Source organism: Choloepus didactylus, chromosome 19, assembly GCF_015220235.1.
Source record: "Choloepus didactylus isolate mChoDid1 chromosome 19, mChoDid1.pri, whole genome shotgun sequence".
NCBI classification, from domain to species: domain Eukaryota; kingdom Metazoa; phylum Chordata; class Mammalia; order Pilosa; family Megalonychidae; genus Choloepus; species Choloepus didactylus.
Genome location: NC_051325.1, coordinates 45,364,170 through 45,388,794, shown reverse-complemented (window position 1 = coordinate 45,388,794; position 24,625 = coordinate 45,364,170). Strand labels below are relative to the sequence as shown.

Sequence of the window (24,625 nt, the reverse complement as noted above, 5' to 3'; positions counted from 1 at the left end):
TTCCTTACCTTCTGAATCACATCTCGTCATTGGTAGGTCCAATGTTGCAGGACTCCTTCCAAGAGCTTCTGAGAAAGGGGAAATGATAGGGAAATTTTAAGACTGTCCAAAAATGTTTTTAGTCTACCCTCATTCTATTTATTTATTTATTTATTTATTTATTTATTTTTGTTTTATTTTTTTTAATTGAGATTGTTCAGATACCGTACAACTATCCAAAGATCCAAAGTGTACAATCGATTGCCCACGGTACCACTATACAGTTGTGCATCCATCAACACAATTATTTCTTTTTCAATTTTTAGAACATTTTCACTACTCCAGAAGAGAAACAAAGACAAAAAAAAAGGAAACTCACATCCTCCCATATCCCTAACCACGCCCCCCCCCTCCATTATCGATCCATAGTTTTGGTATAGTACATTTGTTACTATTGATGAAAGAATGTTAAAATACTACTAACTGTAGTATATAGTTTGCAATAGGTATATATTTTTTCCCTATATGCCTCTCTATTATTAACCTCTAGTTATAGTGACATACATTTGTTCTAGTTCATGAGAGAGAGTTCTAATATTTGTATAGTTAATCATGGACATTGTCCACCACAAGATTCACTCTTTTATACATTCCCATCTTTTAACATCCAACTTCCCTTCTGGTGACATATGTGACTTTGATCTTACCCTTTCCACCACCTTCACACACCTTTCAGAACTGTTACTTATTCTCACAACATGCTACCATCACCCCTGTCCTTTTCCAAATATTTAAGTTCACCCTAGTTGAACATTCTGCTCATAATAAGCAACCGCTCCCCATTCTTTAGCCTCGTTCTATATCCTGGTAACTTATCTTTCATGTCTATGAGTTTACATGTTATAATTAGTTCATATCAGTGAGACCCTGCAATATTTGCCTTTATGTGTCTGTCTTATTTCACTCAGTATAGTGCCCTCAGGGTTTCTTCATCAACCCATTTCTTTTAAGATGGCTTTGTTCACACACCATACATTCTGTCCTAAGTAAACAATCGTTGGTTCCCTGTATAGTCATGTATTTATGTATTGCGCACCATTGCCACTCTCCATATACGGACATTTCTTCCACAAAGATGGAAAAGTCAAAGAAGGCAGAGAGGCAACAGAAAAAGGCAAGAGAGAGAAAAACAGAGAAACAAAAAAACTTGATAGCTAGAAGGTGACAAAAGGAAAGATAGCATTAATCTAAAGTAAAATAAAGAGTCAGATAACATCACCAATACTTCGAGTCCCATACCCTTCCCCTATTCCCCACCCCCCCATATGCATTTAGCTTTGAGTATATTGCTTTTGTTGCATTAAAGGAAGCATAATACAATGTTTCTGTTAATTCTAGCCTCTAGTTTGCATTGATTGTATTTTCCCCCCAATCCCACCCTATTTTTAACACCTTGCAATGTTGCCATTCATTTGTTCCACCTCATGTAAAAACATATTTGTACCTTTTATTACAATCATTGAGCATCCTAGTTTTCCCTGAGTTACACAGTCCCAGTGTTTATTGTTCATCTTTTGTTCTGGTGTCGCACATGATCCCAGCCTTCCTCTTTCAACCATATTCACAGTCATCTTTATTAGTGTACTTACATTGCTGTGCTACTATCTCCCAAAATTGTTTTCCAAACCTTTCACTCCTGTCTTTTCCTTTCTGTCTGCAATGCTTCCTTTAGTGTTTCCTGTAGAGCAGGTTTCTTGTTCACAAACTCTGTCATTGTCTGTTTGTCAGAGAATATTTTAAGCTTTCCCTCATATCTGAAGGATAGTTTTGCTGGCTATAGGATTCTTGGTTGGTGTTTTTTCTCTTTCGGTATCTTAAATATATCACACCACTTCTTTCTTGCCTCTGTGGTTTCTATTGAGAAATCCACACATAGTCTTATCAAGCTTCCTTTGTATGTGATAGATCATTTCTCCCTTGCTGCTTTCAGGATTCTCTCTTTATCTTTGACGTTTGATAATCTGATTATTAAGTGTCTTGGTGTAGGCCTATTCAGATCTGTTCTGTTTGGGGTATGCTACACTTCTTGGATCCGTAATTTTATGTCTTTCGTAAGAGATGAGAAATTTTCATTGATTATTTCCTCTATTATTGCTTCTGCCCCTTTTCCCTTCTCTTTTCCTTCTGGGACACCAATGACATGTACATTCTTGCTTTTCATTTTGTCTTCAAGTTCCCGGAGACATTGCTCATATTTTTCCATTCTTTTCTCTGTCTGTTCTTTTGTGTGTAGGCTTTCAGGTGCCTTGTTCTCCAGTTCCTGAGTGTTTTCTTCTGCCTCTTGAGATCTGCTGTTGTATTTTCCAGTGTGTCTTTCATCTCTTGTGTTGTGCCTTTCATTTCCCTAGATTCTGCCAGTTGGTTTTTTGAACTTTCAATTTCTACCTTATGTATGTCCTGTGTTTTCATTATACGGTTCGTCTCTTTTGCCATATCTTCCCTAAACTTCTTGAATTCACTTATTATTAGTTGTTTCAATTCCTGCATCACAGTTGAAGTGCAAGTTTTTCCCCTGACCAGGCCATGACCTCATTTTTCTTAGTGTAGGTTGTAGTTTTCTGTTGTCTAGGCATGGTTTCCTTGGTTACCCCAGTCAGGCCTCCCCTGACCAGAATGGGCTAAGGTCCCAGAAGGAAGAAATATTCAGTATCCGGTTTCCCTGAGGGTGTGTCTTAGAAAATTGGTACACCCTCTGATGCCTCTGGGCACTGTGCTTTTCTGCCCAGCAGGTGACTCCTGTTAGCCTATAATTCTTGACTGGTATAAGTTCTGAATGAAAGGCAGGTAGTAGAGCTGGGCTCCACCCCTTTCCTCTTAGAGAAGATAAGACACCCTAGGGGGAGGTCATTAGCATTTCAGTGGTCTCTCTCTGCCTGTGCTATACCCTTGTCTGGGTCACAGAACTGGGAACTGAAAATGGCTGAGGCTTTCTCCACTGAGTCGAAAAAGGAACAGAACTAGTCCAAGGCAACCCTCCAGCTCTCCAAGGTCAGTCGTCACCCAAAGCCTCTGTCTACTTGTTGGGGATTCATACCTCGTAGTGAGCAGTTCACACTCACTAATTAAAACCCCAGTTGGAGCTCAGCTGAGCTATATTCACTTGCTGGGAGAAAGCCTCTCTCTGGCACCATGAGGCTTTGTAGCTCGCTGTGGGGAAGGGGTCTCCCGATTTGGATTTGCAGTTTTTACTTACAGATTTTATGCTGTGATCTCGGGCATTCCTCCCAATTCAGGTTGGTGTATGATGAGTGGACGGTCACATTTGTCCCCCTGCAGTTATTCTGGATTATTTACTAGTTTTTTCTGTTTTTTTTTAGTTGTTCTAGGGGGACTACTTAGCGTCTACTCCTCTCTATGCCGCCATCTTAGATCCTCTCTCTACTGTCATTCTTGAGTAATAGTTTGACTGGGTTTGATATTGTAGGTTAGAAATAACTTACCCTAAGATTTTTGAAAATATTACTCCATCATCTTCTAGCTTCCTGGGTTGTGTTAAGAAGTTTAAAGTTCTTTTAATTTCTGGTGTGTATATGTGACATGCTTTTTTCTTTTTAGAAGCTCTTGGGATTTTCTCTTACTCCCAATGCTATGAAATTTTACAATGAATTGCTTTTTGTGTGCTTGTACTGGATACTACATGGATCTTTCCAAATGAAATCTTGAATTCCTTTAGTCCTTGGGGAATTTTCTTGAATTTTGTGTATTTATTTATTTATTTATTTATTTATTTATTTATTTATTTATTATTTATTTATTTTCATTATTTCTTTTTGTGGAACTCCCGCTATTTATATGTTACACCTTTTAACTGATCTAATTTTCTCTCTTTTATGTTTACCAGCTCATTATTTTTTGCTATGCTTTTTTAAATGTAATTTTATTGGTACATTAATCATCCAACATGTACAATCCGTTGTTCACAGTATCATCACATAGTTGTGCATTCATCATCACACTCAATTTTTTGAACATTTTCATTACTCCAAAAAATAAGAATAAGAAAAAAAATAATTAAAGTAAAAAAGAACACCCAAAACATCTCATAACTCGTTTTTCCCCCTCTATTACTCATTTATTTTTTGTCCCCCTGTTTTCTGCCCATTAGTCCATGCACTGGATAAAGGGAGTGTGAGCCACCAGGTTTTCACAATCACATAGTCACACCGTATAAGCTATTTAGTTATGTGATCATCTTCAACAATCAAGGACAGTGGATTACAGTTCAACAGTTTCAGGTATTTCCTTCAAGCTCTCTTAGTACACTAAAAACTAAAAAAGGATATCTGTATAATGCATAAGGATAACCTCCAGAATGACCTCTCGATTCTATATGATATCTGTCAGCCACTGAAACTTTGTTTCATTTCTCTGTTTCATTTCTCTTCCTCCTTTTGGTCAGGAAGGCTTTCTCATTCCCACAATGCCAGATGCAGGCTTATCCCCGGGAGTAATGAGCCACATTGCAGGGCGATTTATACCCCTGGGAGTCATGTCCGATGTAGGGGGTAGGGCAGTGAGTTTATTTGCCAAGTGGGCTTGGAGAGAAACAGGCCACATCTGAGCAACAAAAGAGGTTCTCTGGGAGTGACTCTTAGGTACCATTATAAGTAGCCTTAGCCTCTCCTTTGCAGCAATAACCTTGATAAGGGCAAGCCCCAAGATTGAGGGCTTGGCCTACTGCAATGGTATTTTCCAGTGCTTGCTAAAATATCAGGAATTCCCCAGATAGGGAAGTTTAATGTTTCCACATTTTCCCCCAGGCCCTCAAGGGGGCTTTGCCAAATACATTTTTATTCTCTGCCCAAATTACTCTGGGATGTATGAGGGTTTCAAGCTACCCTTTACATACCAACCAAATCTCACCCCCTATTCAAGATCCCATGTAATTATGGTGTTTGAATAAATTGACCATGCAATTTAAATTATATAGCATGCTACAGAAAGTATAGATTTTGCACCAAATAAACATATCTTCCTTTGGTCTCACACAGAAGTTGATGTTTTAAAACACAGTCAGTATCATCCTTTTCCTTTTAATCTGGTTTACCTTAGTTCTAATCAAGTCCATTTCGTTCATCTCTAATTGAAGTCTGATCTCCTTTCATCTTTTTTAACATTTGCTGCATGGGGTAACGCTGACAGTCATAGCCTCTGAACTCTGGCTCTGAGTCTCAGGTGTCACACAGATACCCAAAATTACAGGAACAGACCAGGTTATACACAAACAGCTCAGCATCTCAGAATTTAGAGATAATCATTACAACTCATGAATAGATGTGACTACTGTAAGAGCTTATGATCTGGAAACCTCTACCATAAGCCTTCCCCTGATAACCTGTGCTCTCAGATTCATTTATCAGTTTGCACATTATAGTTAGTCCATACTATTGAAGCGTTATAATGTTTGTCTTTTTGATTCTACCTTATTTCACTCAACATACTGTCCTCAAGATCCAGTTACCTGGGTGCATACCACACAACTTCATTTCTTCTTGCCGCCACTCGATATTCCATTGTAGTTATACACCACAGTTCACCATTTTATTTATCAGTCTGTGCCTCTCATTCCCATAAGTTCTGCCAATTGTTTTTTCAACTTTTGAGTTCTTCCTTATGTTTGCCCAATGACTGACTTCTTTATATCCTTCATCTCTTTTTCCATATCTTCCCTCAACTTGTTGACTTGGTTTTTGAATTGAGTTAGGAGATTAGTTTAATTATTAGTTGTTTCAATTCCTGTATCTTAGTTGAAGTATAAGTTTGTTCCTTTGACTGGACCAAATCTTTGTTTTCCTAGTGTGATTTGTAGTTTTTTGTTGTCTAGGCATCTGGTTTCCTTGATTACCCCGATTCGATTTTCCCAGACCAGACAGGCCCAGGTCTTCGGAGGGGGCCGTATTCGGTATCAGGTTTCCCTGAGTGTGAGACCTAGCAGATTGTCAGACTTTTCTATGAGGCCTCTAGACTCTCTGCTTTTCCTGTCCTGCCCAGCAGGTGGCAGTTCTCAGCCCGTAGCTCCCCACTGGTGTAAGAGATGCAGTGTACTGAATTCTCAGTGAACCTTGTCCTGGCCAGGGACCAAGGATGTCAAAAGCCAGGCTTAAGCTGTTTCTGCCCACGCCCCCAACCCCGGCCCTGTGGTCTGAGTTCTCTGAGGGAGTGCCTCCCTCTTTTCTTATGGAAGATGAGCCCTTTAGGGAATTGTTTCCTACACTTGAGTTTTTCCTTTGACTCTGTGACTATCTTAATGCCACCCTTGCATGGGTCAGTACTGACAATTGAAAATGCCTGAGGTGTTCTCTAATGAGCTATTTGAGAGATAAAAAAAGGAAAGAAAGCAAGAAGTCCCCTTTTCAGACCCAGTCCCCAGTCCTACAGTTCATCAGGCAAGAACTAGAATTTGTACCCGGTTCTGTGTGCCCCTTTGCTTGGGGCACAACCCTTTTCCAGTATTCTGATCTCAGCAGATTCCAAAAGCCTCTGTTTTTATTTATTTGTTTATTTGTTTATTTATTTATTTATTTATTTTTCCCCATTAGCCCTGTTCCTCTCTGTCAGTAAAAAACTTCAGGTTCCTTTCTTGCTTGCTCCGGGTTTATCTGTGCTCGTAGCCTGTATTCAGTAGTCCTCATTTGTTGATTAAAACCACAGTTGGAGCTTGGTTGAGCTACATTCCCTTGCTCCCAGCAGGGACTGCTTCTTTTTTCTGCAGCAATGTTTTGCAACTCAGCCTGCAGTGCCGGTGGGGGAGGGTTGCCAGCTCTGCAGTTTGGGGAGGTTTACGTATAGTTCTATGCTGTGATCTCAGCCATTCCACCCATTCCTGACTGATGTACGATGTTGTCAGATCACAGATGTCCCCCCATCAGTTGTTCCAAACTATTTGCTAGTTGTTCTTGGCTGTTTACTAGTTGCTTGAGGGAAATAACTAAATTCCATGCCTTCCTTACCACCATCTTGCCCCCTCCCCTATGCTTTTTGATAGAACTACCTTACTCTGTCTTCCAACTGTAATCCCTAGGTTTTCTTTCTGTAATTGTATTTTTAATTTACTAAAACATTTTCTTCTCTAGTTTTTCCATCTTTATAGTATCCTGTTATTTTGCAGGTACCATGTCTTCTCTTGACTTTCTGAGGATAAATCATGATAAAATTGTTATCTTCCTGCAGTGTATTTTCCCCGAGCCAGATTTTTTCTTTTTGTTAATATCTGTGTCTTTCATATTAGAATTCTGGGTTGATTTTTATTTTTTCTTTTAGCGCTTTAAGTGTTAATCCACTGTGTTCTGTGCCCCATGGTTTCTGGCAGCAGGTTCTACAGTCATTAAAATCATTGTTCCCCTGCATGAAAGTGTTGATTTACTCTGGCTAATTTTATTTTATTTTATATATTCACATACCACGCAGTCATACAAAACAAATCAAACTTTCGATTGTTCACAGTACCATTACATAGTTGTACATTCATCGCCTAAATCAATCCCTGACACCTTCATTAGCACACACACAAAAATAACAAGAATAATAATTAGAGTGAAAAAGAGCAATTGAAGTAAAAAAGAACACTGGGTACCCTTGTCTGTTTGCTTCCTTCCCCTATTTTTCTACTCATCCATCCATAAACTAGACAAAGTGCAGTGTGGTCCTTATGGCTTTCCCAATCCCATTGTCACCCCTCATAAGCTACATTTTTATACAACTGTCTTCAAGATTCATGGGTTCTGGGTTGTAGTTTGATAGTTTCAGGTATCCACCACCAGCTACCCCAATTCTTTAGAACCTAAAAAGGGTTGTCTAAAGTGTGCGTAAGACTGCCCACCAGAGTGACCTCTCGGCTCCTTTTGGAATCTCTCTGCTACTGAAGCTTATTTCATTTCCTTTCACATCCCCCTTTTGGTCAAGAAGATGTTCTCCGTCCCACGATGCCAGGTCTACATTCCTCCCCGGGAGTCATATTCCACGTTGCCAGGGAGATTCACTCCCCTGGGTGTCTGATCCCACGTAGCGGGGAGGCCAGTGATTTCACCTTTCAAGTGGCTTAGCTAGAGAGAGAGAGCCACATCTGAGCAACAAAGAGGCATTCGGGAGGAGGCTCTTAGGCACAGTTATAGGGAGGCCTAGCCTCTCCTTTGCAGCAACAGTCTTCCCAAGGGTAAAACCTATGGTAGAGGGCTCAAGCCATCAAACCACCAGTCCCCTATATCTGTGGTCATGTTAGCAACCTTCGAGGTGGGGTAGGCGAATACCCCTGCATTCTCCACAGGCTCCTCAAGGGGGCACTACATCTTTTACATCTTTTTTTCCTTGTTTTTCTTTTTTTTTTTTTTTTAACTTTCCCTTCTTTTTTATATCAACTTTATGAAAAAAAAGTTAAAAAGAAAACAAACATACAATAAAAGAACATTTCAAAGAGACCATAACAAGGGAGTAAGAAAAAGACAACAAACCTAAGATAACTACTTAACTTCCAACATGTTCCTACTTTACCCCAAGAAAGTTACCTAATATAGCAACATTTCTGTGAACTTGTTCCTACTATATCCATGAGAAATTAACAGGCCATAGTCATTCCTGGGCATCCCCAGAACGTTAAATAGCTTATCTGTCCTTCCTGGATTATTGTTCCCCCTTCCTTAATTGCTCTCTATCGCTAGTTCCCCTACATTCTACATTATAGACCATTTGTTTTACATTTTTCAAAGTTCACATTACTGGTAGCATATAATATTTCTCTTTTTGTGCCTGGCTTATTTCGCTCAGCATTATGTCTTCAAGGTTCATCCATGTTGTCATATGTTTCACGAGATCGTTCCTTCTTACTGCCGTGTAGTATTCCATCGTGTGTATATACCACATTTTATTTATCCACTCATCTGTTGAAGGACATTTGGGTTGTTTCCATCTCTTGGCAATTGTGAATAATGCCGCTATGAACATTGGAGTGCAGATACCTGTTCGTGTCACTGCTTTCCGATCTTCCGGGTATATACCGAGAAGTGCAATCGCTGGATCGAATGGTAACTCTATATCTAGTTTTCTAAGGAACTGCCAGACTGACTTCCAGAGTGGCTGAACCATTATACAGTCCCACCAACAATGAATAAGAGTTCCAATTTCTCCACATCCCCTCCAGCATTTGTAGTTTCCTGTTTGTTTAATGGCAGCCATTCTAATCGGTGTTAGATGGTATCTCATTGTGGTCTTAATTTGCATCTCTCTAATAGCTAGTGAAGCTGAACATTTTTTCATGTGTTTCTTGGCCATTTGTATTTCCTCTTCAGAGAACTGTCTTTTCATATCTTTTGCCCATTTTATAATTGGGCTGTCTGTACTATTGTCATTGAGTTGTAGGATTTCTTTATATATGCAAGATATCAGTCTTTTGTCAGATACACGGTTTCCAAAAATTTTTTCCCATTGAGTTGGCTGCCTCTTTACCTTTTTGAGAAATTCCTTTCAGGTGCAGAAACTTCTAAGCTTGAGGAGTTCCCATTTATCTATTTTTTCTTTTGTTGCTTGTGCTTTGGGTGTAAAGTCTAGGAAGTGGCCACCTAATACAAGGTCTTGAAGATGTTTTCCTACATCATCTTCTAGGAGTTTTATGGTACTTTCTTTTATATTGAGAGCTTTCGTCCATTTTGAGTTAATTTTTGTGTAGGGGGTGAGGTAGGGGTCCTCTTTCATTCTTTTGGATATGGATATCCAACTCTCCCAGCCCCATTTGTTGAAAAGACCATTATGACTGAGTTCAGTGACTTTGGGGGCCTTATCAAAGATCAGTCGGCCATAGATCTGAGGGTCTATCTCTGAATTCTCAATTCGATTCCATTGATCTATATGTCTATCTTTGTGCCATTACCATGCTGTTTCGGCAACTGTGGCTTTATAATAAGCTTCAAAGTCAGGGAGTGTAAGTCCTCCCACTTCGTTTTTCTTTTTTAGAGTGTCTTTAGCAATTCGAGGCATCTTCCCTTTCCAAATAAATTTGATAACTAGCTTTTCCAAGTCTGCAAAGTAGGTTGTTGGAATTTTGATTGGGATTGCATTGAATCTGTAGACGAGTTTGGGTAGAATTGACATCTTAATGACATTTAGTCTTCCTATCCATGAACATGGAATATTTTTCCATCTTTTAAGGTCCCCTTCTATTTCTTTTAGTAGAGTTATGTAGTTTTCTTTGTATAGGTCTTTTACATCTTTGGTTAAGTTGATTCCTAGGTACTTGATTTTTTTAGTTGCTATTGAAAATGGTATCTTTTTCTTGAGTGTCTCTTCAGTTTGTTCATTTCTAGCATATAGAAACATTACTGACTTATGTGCATTAATCTTGTATCCCGCTACTTTGCTGAATTTGTTTATTAGCTCTACTAGCTGTATTGTCGATTTCTCAGGGTTTTCTAGATATAAGATCATCTCATCTGCAAACAATGACAGTTTTACTTCTTCTTTTCCAATTTGGATGCCTTTTATTTCTTTGTCTTGCCGGATTGCCCTGGCTAGCCCTTCCAGCACAACGTTGAATAACAGTGGTGACAGCGGGCATCCTTGTCTTGTTCCTGATCTTAGAGGGAAGGCTTTCAGTCTCTCACCATTGAGTACTATGCTGGCTGTGGGTTTTTCATATATGCTCTTTATCATGTTGAGGAAGTTTCCTTCAATTCCTACCTTTTGAAGTGTTTTTATCAAAAAGGGATGTTGGATTTTGTCAAATGCTTTTTCAGCATCTATTGAGATGATCAATTGATTTTTCCCTTTTGACTTGTTAATGTGTTGTAATACATTGATTGATTTTCTTATGTTGAACCATCCTTGCATGCCTGGAAAGAACCCCACTTGGTCATGGTGTATGATTTTTTTAATGTGTCTTTGGATTCGATTTGCAAGTATTTTGTTGAGGATTTTTGCATGTATATTCATTAGGGAGATGGGCCGGTAGTTTTCCTTTTTTGTAGCATCTTTGCCTGGTTTTGGTATTAGATTGATGTTAGCTTCATAAAATGAGTTAGGTAGTGTTCCATTTTCTTCAATGTTTTGAAAGAGTTTGAGTAAGATTGGTGTCAGTTCTTTCTGGAAAGTTTGGTAGAATTCCCCTGTGAAGCCATCTGGCCCTGGGCATTTGTTTGTGGGAAGATTTTTGATGACTGATTGGATCTCTTTGCTTGTGATGGGTTGGTTGAAGTCTTCTATTTCTTCTCTGGTCAGTCTAGGTTGTTCATATGTTTCCAGGAAATTGTCCATTTCTTCTACATTATCCAGTTTGTTGCCATACAGTTGTTCATAGTATCCTCTTGTAATTTTTTTAATTTCTTCAGGATCTGCAGTTATGTCACCTTTTTCATTCATTATTTTGTTTATATGGGTCTTCTGTCTTTTTGATTTTGTCAGTCTAGCTAGGGGCTTGTCAATCTTGTTGATCTTCTCAAAGAACCAACTTTGGTGATATTTATCCTCTCTATTGTTTTTTTGTTCTCTATGTCATTTATTTCTGCTTTAATCCTTGTTTCTTTTCTTCTACTTGGTTTAGGATTGGTTTGCTGTTCATTTTCTAGCTTCTTCAGTTGATCCATTAGTTCTTTGATTTTGGCTCTTTCTTCCTTTTTAATATATGCGTTTAGTGCTATAAATTTCCCCCTTAGCACTGCTTTTGCTGCATCCCATAGGTTTTGGTATGTTGTGTTCTCATTTTCATTCGTCTCTATATATTTAGCAATTTCTCTTGCTATTTCTTCTTTAACCCACTGATTGTTGAGGAGTGTGTTGTTTAACCTCCAGGTATTTGTGAATTTTCTAAGTCTCTGATGGTTATTGACTTCTAATTGTATTCCATTGTGGTCAGAGAATGTGCTTTGAATAATTTCAATCTTTTTAAATTTATTGAGGCTTGTTTTATGTCCCAGCATATGATCTATTCTGGAGAAAGTTCCGTGAGCACTAGAAAAGTATGTGTATCCTGGTGATTTGGGATGTAGTGTCCTGTATATGTCTGTTAAATCTAATTCATTTATCAGATTGTTTAGGTTTTCAATTTCCTCATTGGTCTTCTGTCTGGTTGATCTATCTATAGGAGAGAGTGATGTGTTGAAGTCTCCCACAATTATTGTGGAAACATCAATTGCTTCCTTTAGTTTTGCCAGTGTTTCTCTCATGTATTTTGTGGCACCTTGATTGGGTGCATAGACATTTACAATTGTTATTTCTTCTTGTTGAGTTGCCCCTTTTATTATTATGTAGTGGCCTTCTTTGTCTCTCAAAACATCCCTGCATTTAAAGTCTATTTTATCTGAGATTAATATTGCTACACCTGCTTTCTTTTGGCTGTAGCTTACATGAAATACTTTTTTCCATCCTTTCACTTTCAGTTTCTTTGTGTCCCTGTGTCTAAGATGAGTCTCTTGTATGCAACATATTGATGGTTCACTTTTTTTGATCCATTCTGCGAATCTATATCTTTTAATTGGGGAGTTTAATCCATTTACATTCACTGTTATAACCGTGAAGGCATTTCTTGAATCAGCCATCTTATCCTTTGGTTTATGTTTGTCATATTTTTCCCCTCTCTCTATTAATATCCTTTATTGTACCCATACCGAATCTCTTTAGTACTGAACCTTTCTCCATGTCTGTCTGTCCTTTCTTTGTTTCTCTCTCTGTAGGGCTCCCTTTAATATCTCCAGTAGGGCAGGTCTCTTGTTAGCAAATTCTCTCAGCATTTGTTTGTCTTTGAAAAATTTAAGCTCTCCCTCAAATTTGAAGGAGAGCTTTGCTGGATAAAGTATTCTTGGCTGGAAATTTTTCTCACTCAGAATTTTAAATATATCGTGCCACTGCCTTCTCGCCTCCATGGTGGCTGCTGAGTAGTGACTACTTAGTCTTATGCTGTTTCCTTTGTATGTGGTGAATTGCTTTTCTCTTGCTGCTTTCAGAACTTGCTCCTTCTCTTCCGTGTTTGACAGTGTGATCAGAATATGTCTCGGAGTGGGTTTATTTGGATTTATTCTATTTGGAGTTCGCTGAGCATTTATGATTTGTGTATTTATGTTGTTTAGAAGATTTGGGAAGTTTTCCCCAACAATTTCTTTGAATACTCTTCCTAGACCTTTACCCTTTTCTTCCCCTTCTGGAACACCAATGAGTCTTATATTTGGACGTTTCATATTATCTATCATATCCCTGAGGTCCATTTCGATTTTTTCAATTTTTTTCCCCATTCTTTCTTTTATGCTTTCATTTTCCATTCTGTCATCTTCCAGGTCACTGATTCATTGTTCAACTTCCTCTAGTCTTGTACTATGAGTGTCCAGAATCTTTTTAATTTGGTCAACAGTTTCTTTAATTTCCGTATGATCATCCATTTTTTTATTTAGTCTTGCAATGTCTTCTTTATGCTCTTCTAGGGTCTTCTTGATTTCCTTTGTATCGCGTACTATGGTCTCATTGTTCATCTTTAGTTCTTTGAGTAGCTGCTCTAGGTGCTGTGTCTCTTCTGATCTTTTGAATTAGGTGCTTGAGCTTGGGTTATCCATATCGTCTGGTTTTTTCATATGCTTTATAATTTTCTGTTGTTTTTGGCCTCTTGGCATTTGCTGTACTTGATAGGATTCTTTTAGGATATGTAGACCAATTGAAGTCCTTATCTCTAATTTATCAGATCTACAGCTTCGTGGAGTACACTTTCTCTAACTAACCAGCAGGTGGCGTCCACGTGCCACCTGTTCTCCACAAGCCAGTTCTCCCCTACTTAGCCTTTTTGGTGAGTGGGGGAGTGAGTCTTCTGGGGTCCAATTGATGTACCAAGCTTGCGTGTGTAGTTGGTGTTGCCTGCCCTGTATATGGGACGTGTTTCTGGGCAGTCAGGGAGGGGGGGTGGCTCTAACAATCAAATCTCCCTGGTGATCCTAGAGTTTTAAAGCTGCTGCAATAGTCTAATCCTTCAGTTCAGTCCTGCCACAGTTTGTCTCTGCCACTGACCCACAAGTCCTTGGTATTGGTGTATGGCTCCTGAGACTTGCAAGTGGGTCCCTCTTCCAGGCTGTGCACCCCAGGTCCTCTGTTGAGGGATGACTGTGCTATGTCACAGGTGAGTGCCGTCCCCCCAGGGCAGTTCTGGGCTCCTGGGCTGTGTAGGGAGGCTCCCAGTCTGCTGAAATGATGGCTGAATGGGGCTTTGTCAATTCACACTGCTCCACCTTCCCAACTCTGGGACAATCAGCTGAGGTTGCAGGGAAGGCTAATGTCCACACCCAGTTTTGTGGTGTGTGCCTGTTGTTTGAAGCCCTTCCGTCACACTGGGTTGTCTTGGGCAGCTCTGGGCTATGGGGCTGGCGACGGGCAGGAGTGTTTCCTGTCCACCAGGATGATGGCTGTGAGCGGGCACCCCCCTTTTCTTGGGAAGTTGTGGTGTTTAGTGAATTTTCTCAGCCACTGGATTATTGCCTTTTGTCTCAGAGCTCTCTTAGTTCTGCTCTTGTCTTGACCTGCCCAAATTGAAAGTCTTTGAAGCTTTCTGTATTGGGCTTCTTAGAGTAATTGTTTTAGAAAAAGAAAAAAGGATTAAAAAAAAGGGCCCTCCTCAGATATCTAATGGGTTATTGAAATGCTAAGAGACAAAGCGATTAGGGCCATTAAGGAAAGGTCCACAGGGCAGAGAGATCAGCTTTTCTTCAGGATTTGCATATGAGCCTCAGGGCGTGAGCTCTGCCCTTCCCCTTTCTATGTCCACCAGAACTCCAAAAATCCTCGGCTTTTATTTTGGAGTTTTTCCTGTTGTTTTTTCCTATGCCTGTCTCCTCTCTGCTAGGCTGGCTGCTCTCAGATTCTCTGGTGTCTGGTCTCAGTCTATCTACGGTTGGAGTTTGGATCAGTAGAATGAGTTTCTGATAAGGGCTGCCACTGCAGTTCTCCCTTCTCCTTCCCGGAGCTGACAGCCCCTCCTCCCACGGGACTGAGCCTGGCAGGGAGGGGTGTGGGTCCCCTGTCCACAAAAACTTACAGATTTCGGTTATTTCAGCAGTTCCACGTTTTCATGAGTGTTGTATGAAGTATGCCCAAAGTCAGATTGCTCTGTGGTGTCCAGTCCACGCAGTTCCTGGCTTTCTACCTACTTTCCTGGAGGAGTAACTAAAACATACAGCTCACCAGTCCGCCATCTTGCCAGATGTCTCTAGCTAATTTTAAGTGTTTTTTTTTTGTCTTTTTTTGGTTTTGTTTTGTTTTAATTTTTAGTTTTCAGCATTTGACTGTGATGTGTGTAATTCACCCTTCTTGGACGTCGATAAGCTTCTTGAGTTTGTAAATATATGTCTTTTAGCAAATTTGGGAAGCTTTTGGTCATGGTTTCTTCACTTTCTTTTTTCCCTATTCTGTTGTCTCTTTGTAAGAATCCAATTACCTGTATGTTAGACCCTTTGTTATTGTCCCACAGGTATATGAGCCTTATGTTCTGGTTTTTTTTTTGTTTGTTTTTTTTCTTCAGTCCTTTTTCTATTGTTTTTTTGGACTTACCTGTCTTCAAGTTCACTGACTTCTTTATCATCTTCATCATGCTGATTAAGCATATCCACTGCTTTCATTATTTTAGTATTAAATATTTTAGATTCATGTTTTCCATTTGATTCTGTAAAATTTTATCTCTCTACTGAGATTTTCTATCCTTTCATTCATTATGAGTGCATATTTGTTGATTTTATTTCAAGTATAACAGCTATTTTACATGTTTTACGTATCAAACATCTCAGGGTTGGTATCTGTTGATTGGCTTTTCCCTTGAGAATGGGTCACATTTCCGTTTCTTCCTATGTTTCATAATGTTGGTTTTTTCCCAAAATCTTGTGAATATTATATTGCAGAGATTCAGGATTCTGTTGTGAAAATGTTTAGTTGTTTACTTGGAGACAATCAACTAGATTAGACTTAAAATGCAAGCTCTGCCAACGTCTTTGGTGGAGAGCAGCTCCTATCTCAGTTTAGACTGCTTTCAGTCTGCCCCATGAATGTGTCAATCAGAAGTCAGCCAGAGACTACAGAGTTTATACTCAGAGTTCAGGATTCCCCTTGTCTGTCTCTGTTTTCTGGGGATCCCTTCTCACTGTGTGGCGTCCTGGTTGTTGGGCCTCTTACCCTGGTGCCTCTTTCCAGAAAGACAGTGGCTTTTTATTTTTTTTATTTATTTTTTATTTTTTGTGGTAACAGATAAACAACATAACATTTCCCATTTAAGACCGTGGCTTTTTAGTGAGAGGTGTAGCTGCCCTGTGCCTCTGCCACCATGACTCAGAGGCCTTCCCATTAGGCCTCAACTTCAGGTTTCAGTTCCTTTCCAAAATCTGCCTGCTTTTGTTAACTCTCCACTACCTTCAGGTAGGTTTTTGGCTTGTTTTGTTTTTTGTATTTTGTTTGTTTGTATTTTGTATTTTTGTTTATGGAGGTTATTTGCTGGCAGGTTGGTTTATTAGGATCTTGCCCCTCCATACCAGAAACAGAGGCTCTGAGTTTCACATCCCTTGGATGCCTGGTGTCTTTGGCTGTCAGATGATGAGGCACTATCAAACTGATTACAAGCTTGGGTATGAGCTAGGTTTGTTGACTCTGTGTTTCAGTATTCACATGTTAACACTACCTGTTGGTATTTTTGTTTTTCGTTTCTCTTCTTTTTTGCTTAGGTGGTGGAAATCTGGCTGCTAGTGTAGTGGGAACTGATGGGAGAGGAGGGGTGGTGAGAACTAGGGGTCTCAGTATCTCTGTCTCCCTCCCCTTTGTTCATTATGGTAATTCCACATTTACCTGTGATCTCCTAGGGTAGAGAGGGGAGAGAATTTCTATTTTACCTTCCCAAGTTTGAGGTAGGTGATCTAGAAGGCCAACTGATATTAAACAAATATTCAACCAGTTCCCCTGTATTTAGGCTCTCTGCATCCCCACTTTCAAGGGTACCTGGTGTCACTAATGCCTGATCCCTTTATTCTGCAGTGTTAAATTAGGTTCGTACTCTCTTAGGATCCTGCTTTCTTCAAGTCATTTACCATTTGACCTGCTTTCTAGCTTCCAAATTCTTGTCATCACTTTTTCTGCAGTTCTATTTGTGGGGTTATTTGGGGAAAGGAGGACTATGCTTTTCTAAAATATCCTTTTACTATCATTTTACTAGAGGTTTGGGAAGATAGAAGAATTAAGTGAGCATGTTAATTCATAATCTTCAACTGTATTTCTTTGATTTTCTTTTTTTACTTTTCTGTCTTCAGTCTTTTTGTAATTTTGGTAAATGGTATGTGATGGGGGTCTAATTTTATTTTAGTTCCAAAGATGTCTAATTTTCTAACCATCATTTATTAAATAGTCCACCCTCATTCATATAAAATATTATGCATAAAATATACTGAAATGTGATATTTCCTGGGTATGTGTCTGGCCTTTCTATTCTTTTGATCAATACATCTTTTCCTTTGTTTGTCATATGTTATCCCAGATGAACTTCAGAATTGTTCTTTTAACCTATCCCTGACCACTCTAACCCGTCAATCAAGGGGGGATAAAATATATATATATACACATACATATATACACACACAACACACACACACACATTTACATATCTATATCTATCTCTATATACATATATCCATTTGTTGAGATTTTGATTGGCTTTTACTCTTAGGATTAATATCTTTGCAAAATTAAGGAAAATGCTATTTGTTGTACTTATTCAGGTCTTTTATATTCCCCATTCTCTCAATAAATATTTATAAAGTGCCTCCCATGTGCCAGACCCTCTGTAGGTGATGGGGACATAGTGACGAACAATATCAATATAGCCCCTAGTGTCATGATGTCAGGTCCTGCATATTTCTTACTGAATTTAATCCTAAGTATTTTATATGTTTGTGACTGTTCTGAATGGAATCTTTTTGACTCATTAAGCTTTCCAGCTGTTTATTGCTGGGAGATGAGAAAGCTGTTCATTTCTCTTCATGCCTTGTGAGGTCAGCATTTCCTATTGTGCCAAAAACATGTCTCTCTCTCTCTCTCTCTCTCTCTCTCTCTCTCACACACACACACACACACAAACACACACACACACACACACTTCTAATTAACAAAACACACAGGTTTTCAGTGACTCAGGATTACAGTTTGAAGAGCCACATTAACTCCTAGGGATTTCATTCAAGAAATGTTTTTGCTGAGGGTTAATTGCTGTGCTGAAGTTTGCTATGGAAAATTTTGTCTGATTTCTTCATTCAGACTTACTGGATCTCAAGAATTTCTTTGTTTTTGAGCCTCTTTGCTTCTCTAGCTGTCAGTTTGGTTTTGTTCCTTTATAATTTCATGCCAGACTCTCATACAGAAATGAAGGCATAGCCAAAGGATCAGAAGTAGAGAGGTGGGGAATGATTTAAAAGAACTCAAATAATTGGACTTTTATTTTAGTTTCATGTTCTTTGAGAGTACTCCCTTAAAATTGATCAAATTTAGAAATGAGAATTACTGTTCTAACCATCCTGTACAATTTCTAAAACTGTTGCTGTATTATAGCTGGCAAAACAGTGCTACTAATTTTATGGAGATTTTTGCCCCTAGGTGATGACTGGACTATCGCTGTTCAGTGATTTCTCCTCCCCTTCTAGGCTGTGCTAATCCTTAGCCTTGCTCAGGCCCAAGGGCATCTGGCTCAGGATTCTCTGATGACTAGGGAAGTTTTGTCAAACAACATCAAACTGTTTGTGCCTCCAGCACTAATCATTGATGTGTGGAGTAGAGTTGGTATTGGTGGCAGTGGTGGTGGCCGCAGCAGGGGCACCTAATGTTTAATTGAATCTGAACCTTATTTCCTGACTCCAAATCCTGTGTTTCTATCACTGCTTCACATACATGACCAAACTTCTGTGAGTAACCCATTACAGATCCTTGTGTCATTGATTTATCAAAAGCATTTTGATACCTACTTACAGATTCTGCTTCTACTTTCTGTTAGAGTTTTAAATTTCCTAAGTTTACTAGTGTCCTATTTGTCCTACTGTACTGAAATGTGAGGGACTATATGAAGGGCATACAGCAGAGACTGGTTAATAGTGTGGATCCTGAGTCAGAGTGATCTGGGTTCAACTCACCAGACAGCAGGTGACTTAGGTGACTGAGCAAGTTACTTTACCTTTTTTTTTTTTTTTTTTTTAAGATTTTTCTCAAGTGTAAAATGGACAATAATAGAAACTACCTCATAGGATTATTGTAAGAATTAAATGTGATGATGCCTATAAAGCATGGATCACAGTGCCCGGCACAAAGCTGACAGTTCTTTAGTGCTTGCTACTAATATTGTTGGGGTGGTTGTTATTAACAGTAATGATGCTTATATCTAATTCAGACTTGTAACTCTTAGCTGTTATCTCATGACACAGGATCTTTTTGGTCTGCCTTCACCAAATCCTGTCACCACCACCCCTGTTTTATTTGCTGCTATAGTTTCCATATATTATTGTTGAGTTTATTACATTAAAATAAAGGAAAAAACTACACCATAATTTCATGTATATGTGCATGTGGCTTTGTAAAATGAAGACAGTATTTTCAAATGTTTATTTGCTTTGTACATGTCCCTTATAAATCTGAGTTTGTCGGGTTTCTGTACATGTATTTTCTTGTGCTGGTTTCTTTGCATGAGTTTTCCTTTTTCTCAAGGTAGTCAAGATTATGTTGTCAAATTTAGTGTTGTAGAGCATCCTCAAACAGAGTCATCTAACCCTAGTGTCCATCCTTGAGGTCATACCAGTTATTTATCTGAAGTTTTAGAACTCTGATTTCCCAAATCCTGGATTACCAATCTGATTTTTTTTGTCAGGGTGCACATTCTTCGCTGTTGCCAGCTCTAGGGTGACTTGGCCCTTCTCCAAGGTTCCTATCACTTCTACTTTACCAACCAGTTCTTGCTTTGGTCAACATTGGGCCCAGGGTAACATCCCCCTTGTTAAATCTTTTGTTGTCAGCAGGTAAGTAAGAAAAGAATAAGACACCCAGCAGCTGTCCAGATTACTACCATCTTTCCGTCACTGACATGACTGGCATGTTCAAGGCACCTTCTGTTTTTTCATCTGGATGGACAGAGAGGAATGTTGCTCCCATGGCTTCTTCCTTGTAGCATTACTTAGAGCTTCTCCACCATGCTTTCCACCCTTGTTTCTTAACTTTCTACACAAGTATATGCCGTCTTAATGATATTTAGCTTTACTTCCTCAGTTTATTTTCCTCTAAAAATTCTCCATCTACCCCCCCCCCACCCCCCACCCCAAAAAAGGAAAAAAAACCTTTCCTGTGAGTCATTCTTACTTACTTGGCAATATACTCCCTCAGAGGACCTTGGTTTCAGCTATAAACTTGGAGGTTTTGCTGTGTACCTTTCCTAAATTCTAAAGCTTTGAGGAACTGTTAGGCTAGGAGTGACCAAACCCAGACATAAAAAAGACTGCCTGTCAGTATAATCTTCTTGCCATCCTTAGTTTACCTTAAAGCACTTAGAGACTGTTTGGAACTCTGATTCCTTGTTATGAGCACTACTGAAAGAAGATGATTGAGGCTTTTACTTGCTTTTCCTGGTCTTATGATTAGATTCAGCACAGGTATTAACTGAGATTTCCTTGAGAATAAATAGATTGGGTAGTGGGGATCAATGTCATGTTTAAAATTCTTCCAGTCCTCCTTAGTTTACTGCTTGGTTTAAAAGCTGTTGTTGTTTTCAGGGTGGGAGGGGGTCATTTCACAATGCAGTGGTAAGTGTCTGCCCTGCTGCTTATATGGGGGGAGGGGGATCCTTCTAGACTGCTGTCATTTAGTGCGAATTTAGAAATGAGAGGTTTAAGGCCACTGGTCAACAGCTTCCTGCATTGTTCTGCTATTCTCCATTGAAGTCATGATTAACGCCTGGGCTTTCGTTCGTTTGGGTCCCCCCAGATACACCTATGAGCGAATTGATGGGCGAGTACGGGGAAACCTGCGCCAGGCAGCCATCGACCGGTTCTGTAAGCCAGACTCAGACCGCTTTGTCTTTCTTCTGTGCACCAGAGCGGGAGGCCTGGGGATCAATCTCACAGCTGCTGATACCTGCATCATATTTGATTCAGACTGGAACCCACAAAATGACCTGCAGGTAACCACTAGGATGATTGCTGTTTACCTTAGCTGCCCCTACATCCAAGAATATCATGACATGTCCTGGGTTAGCTATAGAGAGTCTGCCGTGCTCCTTGCTACAGTGTCAGCCAGGTAACAGGCTTAGGGGCCTTGTTCAGAGGGTGAAACTGAATGAAAAGTAAACGTCAACCCATCCCACTATTCAAAGAGTGGTTCTTTTCTTTCTCTTGAAATCAGATGGTGTTTAACAGTGGTGGCCTCCAAATAAAAAATAGAATTATTATTTGATATTATTATCCCACATAAAAAAGAAAGATGTAAAGAAAGCTTGACTCACTCTCAATTCATGATATATGGATTGGCTCTGGTTTTCACTTGCTTTGTTTGTCAGATGGTTGTATATCTTGTGTAGTGAAGGAGATAACCCAAAGGAGTTGGGAAGTTCCATACTGTGGCAGGATTGACAGAGGCACCCTTACTAGTTCATTTGATCACTACTTAATGTAGCATATTAGAGATCAGTGTGCTTAGTGGGTTGAATTTTATAATTCTACCCAAACTAAATGACAGGCACATTTGGAGATAATAACATTAAAAGCCAAGTATCAAAAGAAAGGAAGAAAATGGCAGAGCTGATGCTTCTCCTGGTTCAGAGTTCCTCGTCAACCCTCTTTCAAAGTAAAAACAATGAGAGTCTAACCAGATCAGATAATAAATCAGCCAAGAAGATTCTAAATTCTCAAGAAGATTATTTAGAATATAGAGTATTATCCTTATCATTACTTCATGAACATCATCCTAAGAGTATATGGTATCTTGGAATATTTGCTAATACTAAGAGCGTGAATATGTGGTGGGGAGGGTAGAAGGGTGGCTCAAAACTTTTTTCATGATAGGAGTGATTGATCAAAAAAAGTTTAGAGGCTGCTGTTTCACAAAACTTAACGAGGCACCCTAGAGGATACTGCAAGGGAAGGGATGCAGGGGAAGAGGGAGCTAAGTGAATGGGTCTCTGAATTTCTGCCCTACTCACCTACTTCACACTGTCTTTCTGCTTTGTCTTTCATCTAATTAGTTTTCAAATAAAATTTTGTTTGAAGGAAGCAGTCAACTAGTTGAAAATCAGTACTTTAAATTATTATATTGGAAACAATGGGCTAAAACACAGGAAAAATATCGTGGTAAGTCATTGGAAATCACATTGTGTGGTATGTTCAACATCCAACTTCAAAGAAAATAAGTGTTTAAGAATTTTGGTGAAAGGATGTTAAGATCAAAAACAAATTGCTAGATATAATGAATAACCAACTATTAAAGTGCTACTCAAAATTAAAATAATCATAAGGAAAAGTTAATATTTGATCCGGTCATTAGCAAGAAACTTAACAGGGTAATTAGATACATTAGTGGTTGGATGATGTATACCCATCAGCCACCCTTGGAGCAGCTGCCTGTTTTTGTAAATAGTTTTATTTGAACACAGCTAATATCTCATTGTCTATGGCTGCTTTCAGGTTATAATAGCAGTCAAATAGCTGGGACAGAGACTTCATAGCCCACAAAACCTAAAATATTTACTATCGGACCCTTTACAGAAGTTTGCCAACCCCTGATACAGATGATTTCTTTAGTCCTTGACAGCAATAACGTTCAGTGCTCATTTGCAGTGCTTGCTTGACTGAGAGGCTTGGTCCCTAGGAGAATAATGGAATGAGAAAGTGAAATTGGGTGGCTAATTTGAGGCCATGTTGGCTGGGCATGCACAAAGGGAATATACAGTAGGCAAATTGGAAGGATGGCGCTGGCATTTAGAGATAGGTCATGACCAAAGACAAAGATTTTGAAATCACCTTACTTTACCTAGGTGAAGTGTAAGCATTACCAGTTAATAGGTACAATGCCAAGAAATAGGAGGAGAAAGAATGGGGGTGTTCAAACCTGGTGGAGAACTGCTTGCTGTGTGTAGCACTAAGAGGTTCTGGGACTGTCCAGAATTAGGGTCTAGAGAAGGGGGAAGCTTTGGAATAATGTTTCTAATGTTCACTGCTGGGCAACAGGCAAGAGATGAATAAAGGAATAGCAGTGAAATCCGAACTGAAATGGGATAGTGTGAATTTTTTTAGGGTGCTGAGTCAGATTCTGTACTTTTTCTGATGCTCAACTTGAATGATAAAACAGAAGACAAGTACTGTGGGTGATTCAGAGTGGGAGTTTTCACTGAGAATGTAGCAGAAATTGAGTGAGTCATTGATGCTGGCAGCCTCTTGGTCTCTCAAACTGGCTACTGCTTCTCTGCTCTTGATTCACTGGTTTCTGTTTTGTTTTTTTTTTGTTTGTTTGCTTGTTTCTTCTTTTGGTTATCCTTATTTAAAGTTCTGTAACTCAGTGAGAACTGTTACTTTTGAAATGTCTGACTGGACTGGATAGAAGAAAAAGAGTTGAAAAGAGTAGAACAATTTTATGACAGGGAACCGCATGAGTGGCTTTTGGGGAGAGGGATTGATGGATTGTAAAAAAGATACGATAGAGAAAGGAAGGTTCAAGTTCTCAGTCTCCCACAGAGACACTGTGCTTGCTTGATATGAGGTAGAGCAAGAGGGCTTGAAACTATCCATAGGATGATGCACACTCAGTAGACACAAGCACTTTCCCTGGCATTTACTTTTGTACTCAGGTGTTATAGATATGATGTAGAAGACAGAGTCTGGGTACCAGGACCCTTAGACCATCCTGTGGTTCACAGGGCTGCAGCTAAATCAACTGTGAAAATCTGTGACATGAGTGCTAAACCTAACAATAAAAAACTTAATCAGACCATTCCTGGTACTGTTCTTTCTAGGTAGGATGTGTTAACACACACACACACAATTGTGTACACACACACTAATATTTTTAATAAATAAAGTTTTCAGTCATCTGTAGGTCTTTAAGGTTATTGAGGAGCCAAAATTCCTACTCTGATAAAATACGATTGTAATTCCTTTGGCAGATGGACTTGATTGTAGCAAATAGGGGTAGGTTGAGGTATAGTGCCCAGTATAAATGTCAGGGCCACAGAAAAGAAAATCTCATCACGATCGGGGTCTTGCCCTCTACCTTAGAGGAATCTGAGCAGTTTCAGTACCCAAGTTCAGACAGTACAGAATATGAGTGTTCAACCTGGTCTCACACAGCCTGGGAAGATCTGATACAGGCTACAGATTTCCCCAGTCAGGACACCATGGGGAAGCAGTGTCAGCACCTCAGATCCTTGAAAATGAAGCAGGCCTGATTAGGGGGAGAGCAGGCTCAACTGAAGGTGGCCTTGGCCCTGTGGCAGGCCTGCACACCGACCAGCTTCCAGCGCTGAAGAATGGAGCTCCATTCTCTATAGTCAGCAAACAGCACTACCTTTCCTGGTGCCTTTTCATTATTAGCAAAAGTTCAAGCATTCATCCCAGGTTCTCTGCTGGGGTTTTCTGTTCTTTGA

The 24,625-nt window shown here is 39.5% G+C and overlaps 1 protein-coding gene across 8 annotated transcripts in view; it reads left to right on the top strand.

Annotated features, from left to right (window-relative positions):
• CHD6 (chromodomain helicase DNA binding protein 6) overlaps positions 1–24,625 on the top strand; it is a 293,252-nt gene that overhangs the window by 178,301 nt on the left and 90,326 nt on the right. For all 8 annotated transcript variants that reach the window (XR_005213217.1, XM_037812432.1, XM_037812433.1 and 5 more), the window contains one exon: positions 20,977–21,172. Coding sequence is in view for 7 of the 8 variants with exons in the window: in XM_037812432.1 (XP_037668360.1) it covers positions 20,977–21,172 (196 nt within the window). In the remaining variant the exon portion in view is untranslated. The remainder of the gene's footprint in view (positions 1–20,976; positions 21,173–24,625) is intronic.